The 5120-nt window shown below is 34.1% G+C and overlaps 2 protein-coding genes across 2 annotated transcripts; both read left to right on the top strand.

The window, feature by feature from the left end:
• The first annotated feature begins 313 nt into the window (after nucleotides 1-313).
• On the top strand, nucleotides 314-1392 carry LOC107903001 (dirigent protein 25). The gene has a single exon (XM_016829079.2). The coding sequence runs from the start codon at nucleotides 381-383 to the stop codon at nucleotides 1281-1283; it is 903 nt and encodes a 300-aa protein (XP_016684568.2). The 5' UTR covers nucleotides 314-380; the 3' UTR covers nucleotides 1284-1392.
• A 1218-nt stretch (nucleotides 1393-2610) lies between these two features.
• Nucleotides 2611-4488, top strand: LOC107904104 (60S ribosomal protein L35). The gene is made up of 4 exons (XM_016830371.2): nucleotides 2611-2863; nucleotides 2988-3123; nucleotides 3783-3939; nucleotides 4274-4488. The coding sequence occupies exons 1-4, from the start codon at nucleotides 2860-2862 to the stop codon at nucleotides 4346-4348; spliced, it is 372 nt and encodes a 123-aa protein (XP_016685860.1). The 5' UTR covers nucleotides 2611-2859; the 3' UTR covers nucleotides 4349-4488.
• Nucleotides 4489-5120: the final 632 nt, after the last annotated feature.

Raw genomic sequence — 5120 nt, 5'->3', positions numbered from 1 at the left:
ATTTTGCTTCGACTTTTCAAATTTTTTAAAAATATATTAATATTCGACATCTACTTCTATAAGTATTTTGGATATAAGACATTTCAAATATTTATAATATATAATTAGAAAAAATTGAAGTAACATAAAGTCTTTTTATAAATGAGAAAGGTGCCATGAACTTTCCTTAGAGCTAAACCATCACCCAATATTCCAACCATTCCTTATCTTCCACTTTCTATAAAACTTCAACAACTCCATACATACACATACACATACACATTTACACATTTACACATTTACACATATATAGATATATGTATGTGTATGAAACTCCAGTTCATCAAGACAAATATAAATTCCTGAGCTTGTATTGTTCTTCCTTGCCAGAAACATATCAGATGGAAACCTATAAACTCATTTCTGCACTACTTCTCACCTTCACAATTGCCTTCTCCACTTCAGCAAGAATGCTTGATGAGCAACCCTCAAACCCATCCAATCCTGTTTCAACACCTGTTTCTAATGTACCACCATTGACCACCCCACCAGGCTCAAACCCTAACCCTACTGTGGTTGGTGGTGCAACCAGTGGTCCCAATCCTGTAAACCCTAACCCTGACCACCACACGCTGACCTTCTTCATGCATGACATCCTAGGTGGGTCAAACCCCACTGCACTAGCAATCACCGGCATTGTCAACAACCCTGCAGTCAATGGTCAGCTCCCATTTGCCAAACCAAATGGTGCCAACCTCCCACTCAACAATGGCATTAACCAAAACACTGGGAACACCGGCATTCTAAACAACAATAACTTCCCATTGCTCACTGGTCTCGGTGGAAACACTCAAGCTTTAAACAATGGCAAGAACTTAAACAATGGGGCTTCCAACTTCCCCGTCCTAACTGGGGGCCAACTTCCTTCAGGGTCGGCACTGCAAAAGCTCATGTTCGGAACCATGACGGTCATCGACGACGAACTGACTGTCGGACATGAGCTAGGTTCTGGGTTCCTAGGCAAGGCACAAGGGTTCTATGTGGCTAGCTCAATCGATGGGAACAGTCAAACCATGGCATTTACGGCCATGTTCGAGAGTGGACACTACGCTGACACCCTTAGCTTCTTTGGGGTTCATCGGATCGGTGTATCGGAGTCTCATTTGGCCATCATGGGTGGTACTGGGAAATATGTTAATGCAAAAGGTTTCGCCATTGTTAAGACTATACCAGCAAGCAATCAACAGCAGGAGACTGATGGCTTTGAGACAGTGCTAGAGTTTACTGTTTATATTACCTATTAGATCTGATTTGAGAGTCAAAATTCAAAGATTTCTGAATTTTTTTTTATAAAAATAGTGAAATTTTATGTGATTTATTTGGAAAATTATACTGTGTTATGAATCTGACAAAAAAATGAAAAATTTAGAATTTGTTGCCAAAATTTTGAGTTGATTTATCCGGTTAAATGAATATGTAAGATCCGAATTAACCAATAAAAAATCGGATTGAGTTATTAAAAATTTCATACAAAAATTTATAATGATAAATTTAATTGGCTAAATCACAAATTTAGTCACTAATGTTTACATGCTTTGTCAAAATGATCTCAATTGTATTTTTGAGCTTTTTTTTTGCCATCAACTTTTCTATTATTCAAAATTTTTTTAATAGATTTGATGAAAGTGCCGTTAAAAAAATTTAACGGGATGATGTAAAATTTCATGTGGAATATTTTTAATGAGATGTAATCTATATCAAAAATATTGAATGTGTGCATTCATTTTGAAACATTTTTTTAGATAATTACGTTTATTTTCTTCAAACTAAAAAAAGTTGTTTTTTTAACTTCATGAATTATTTATTTATTTTATTGTTTTCCACGTGTAATTATTTTATTGGGTTACCTAAGTAATAGATTACATCTCATTAAAAATATTTCACATATGAAATTCCACATCATCTTGTTAATTTTTTTAATGGTACTTTTATCAAATCTGTTGAAAAAAAACAATTTGAAAAAAAATAAAGGTTGGTGACCAAAAAAGGCTCAAAAATACAATTAATGCCATTTTGACAAAATATATAAACGTTAGTAGCATTTATCATTAAGCCAATTTAATTCTCAACTTGTCCTTAAATATTGTAAATAGAGTTAAAAGCTTTTTTTTAAGGATGGGTCAAGGGATCTTATTTCAGGGGTTGCATCAAGAATTGTTGTGGCTAGAGAAGAACTTGGTACGTGGCGTGGAGGAGTTGGGAGAAATATTGGTAGATGTAATGTTGTGCAGACTAAACTTTGGACTATCTATAATGGACTCCTTATGACGTGAGATGCTAATTGGGTTAATATTCTGGTCGAAACAATTTGTTCTCAAACTATAGAAGCCATTTTAAATAGGCCTTGTAGACAATTGTACAGTGACCTACTTATTTGTAGAAGATTCCAAGAGAAGTTAATAGAGGTGCATATATGATAACTGGGATTATGAAAGCATTCTCTTATGATCTGATAGTCTTATAGGAACCCCAGAAATAATCATGAAACATCAACGGCTAGATGTTATACTAGAATAATATTGTAATTATTGCCGGGTTGTTTAAAGATTTTAATCCAACTCTTTTTTAAATATTTATAAAAATATAAAAATCGATTTGTGGAGAAGCAATACTCATTCCTCCATTAGACTTTATCCAAACAAGCCCAAGTTTAGAAGCCCATAGTATATTAAAGCCCAATAAACTACAATAAAATAAACCAAATTTAACCCAATTCTTTAAAACCCTAGTCTCCTTTTAATATTAGGGTTTCGTCATACTTTAAGAAAGACAGAGCGAAGCCGGCATTGCACTCACTTCTGAAGAGCAGCGGAAGAAGCAATGGGTAACTCTTCAAATGCCTTTAAAATGTTTATATTTTTCTTGCATTTCCTAAAATCAAACATGGATTTTTCATGTGTTTTAATCTTTGTTTCATGTTTTTGTTTGTAAATCGCTTAAAAAAACAGCGAGAATCAAGGTCCATGAGTTGAGACAGAAATCAAAAACTGAGCTTTTGGCTCAGTTGAAAGATCTCAAAGCTGAGCTCGCTCTTCTTCGTGTTGCCAAAGTTACCGGTGGTGCACCTAACAAGCTTTCGAAGATGTAATTTTCTCTCTCTGTATTGTTCTTTTTTAATCTGTTTTATGTGTTAGCTATGGATCCTAAGTTTAGGGTTAATTGGGTATATGAAAATGGAACTTGATTTCCTATTTTATTCGGAGAAATGGGTATTCATTTGTTTTTAACAAAGGATTTTCTTGTTCGATTGGTACTTTCTTATATTGTTTTTGCTATGTAGTGAAAGTGAATTGCTGGTATCTCTGGAACAAAGTTTTCCTTCTTTATAGTTGTTAAAATGTGTTGTGATCAATAAAATGTTAAAACATTTAAGAAATTGAATTTCATTAAGAAGCTTAATAATTTCGCTTTTATGTATGGAACAATATGTTTGAATTTATATTTATTTTAGCCATATGCCATTTTTTCTCCCTCCAATTATATCATTTGGTGACTATATGAGAAGTGAAAAGCAAAGTAGCGATATCAATTCTGATATCATTTGATTGGCAAGTTAAGCTTTTAAAGAGCTAGTTAGGACTAATGTATATGTTGGTTTTGAAACTGTACACTTTGGAGTGCTTTGTATATGAGTTTCATTTATGACTTGTTCAATATTTTATTAGACCTTGTTGATTTTGTTCCGGTTCCGGATTCATTGGTTTTGGCATGTTGTTTTGAGTCTTCTGTTTGTATGAATGCAGAAAGGTGGTGAGGTTATCAATTGCTCAGGTGTTGACGGTGATCTCACAGAAGCAGAAGGCTGCACTGAGGGAGGCATATAAGAAGAAGAAGTTCTTGCCCCTTGATCTCCGTCCAAAGAAGACCAGAGCCATCAGGAGAAGGCTTACCAAGCATCAGGTACAGACATTCTTTTGATTATGCGAATATGCTTTTATTATAGCTTTTGTTGAATAAGTATATTTTACTAAAATCCTAGTGTGAGTCTCGGGTTAAGTTCACATACCCATGTCTGAAGATGTGCTTGATATAGGTGTCAGACATGAGTACATTAAGAAAATGAATAGTCGGAAATCAGAATAACATAAAATCATGTCATTTCAGCTGCCATGCCGCTTCCATCCATCTTGAATGCATAGAACTATCAATGAAACATGTATTCGGGTTTAGTTTGCTTGCTGTTTGTATAGCTTGTTCGGTTGCATCTGAATATCGATTTGTTTGCTTGCCCTAGGCATCGCTGAAGACAGAACGTGAAAAGAAGAAGGAAATGTACTTCCCAATGAGGAAGTATGCCATTAAGGTGTAGGATAAGATATTTGAGATTCTATTTTCAAATCCGTTTGTGTTTACTTATTTGTGAAAACCCGAGCTGTGATTTTGTTTGGTTTTTATGTTTTTGAACATTTTCCCATATGTCAAATCTAGATTTTAATCTTTTTGATGGAAGTGGTAAATTAAATGAGGGACTTTCTGCTTAAGAATGAAATTTAGATGGAGGTTAGAAATGAAATCCATTTATCTTTGTTTTGAAACATCTCACTAGTGTCATGCTGGGATCTTTGGTGGTCAATGCCATATGTGGGAACTTCTCCTCGGCATTCCCTGAGGTGGCTTCAGTCATGATTTTATACCCCTCCTAATTGATGTCAACGCTGAAGATGGCAATGTCAATTCTTATTAAGGCGAATCTTGAGTGAGAATTTAAATGGCGATGGAATACTTTTATGGGTTGGAATGTAGTGGAGTCCAAGCTCAAGCGATTATTAACCCAATTTTGTCCTTGAATTATAATATTTTTTTTCGTTTTAGGCATTTAAAATTTTAAATAAACGGTTTGCAATTTGGGCACCTGTTTTACATATAGTTTATCTTTTGTCCCTTCTAACCTGACATGTGGACCAATCATTGGATGTCATATGGTTATCTTTTTCTAAATTTTAAAATTTTGTTTCATGTTTTCAAGTTATCCTTAATAATTGCCTAAGAAATTCTCGAATCTAAATTAAAAAGTAAAGGAGGTTTTTTTAATTAATTAAATTAATTGCATGGGTAAAGAAGTGATGAAAAAAATTATGAGT

This window comes from Gossypium hirsutum, chromosome D05 (assembly GCF_007990345.1).
Source record: "Gossypium hirsutum isolate 1008001.06 chromosome D05, Gossypium_hirsutum_v2.1, whole genome shotgun sequence".
Taxonomy (NCBI): domain Eukaryota; kingdom Viridiplantae; phylum Streptophyta; class Magnoliopsida; order Malvales; family Malvaceae; genus Gossypium; species Gossypium hirsutum.
The sequence above is the reverse complement of the archived record's forward strand: the minus strand, read 5'-3'. Positions and strand labels throughout refer to the sequence as shown.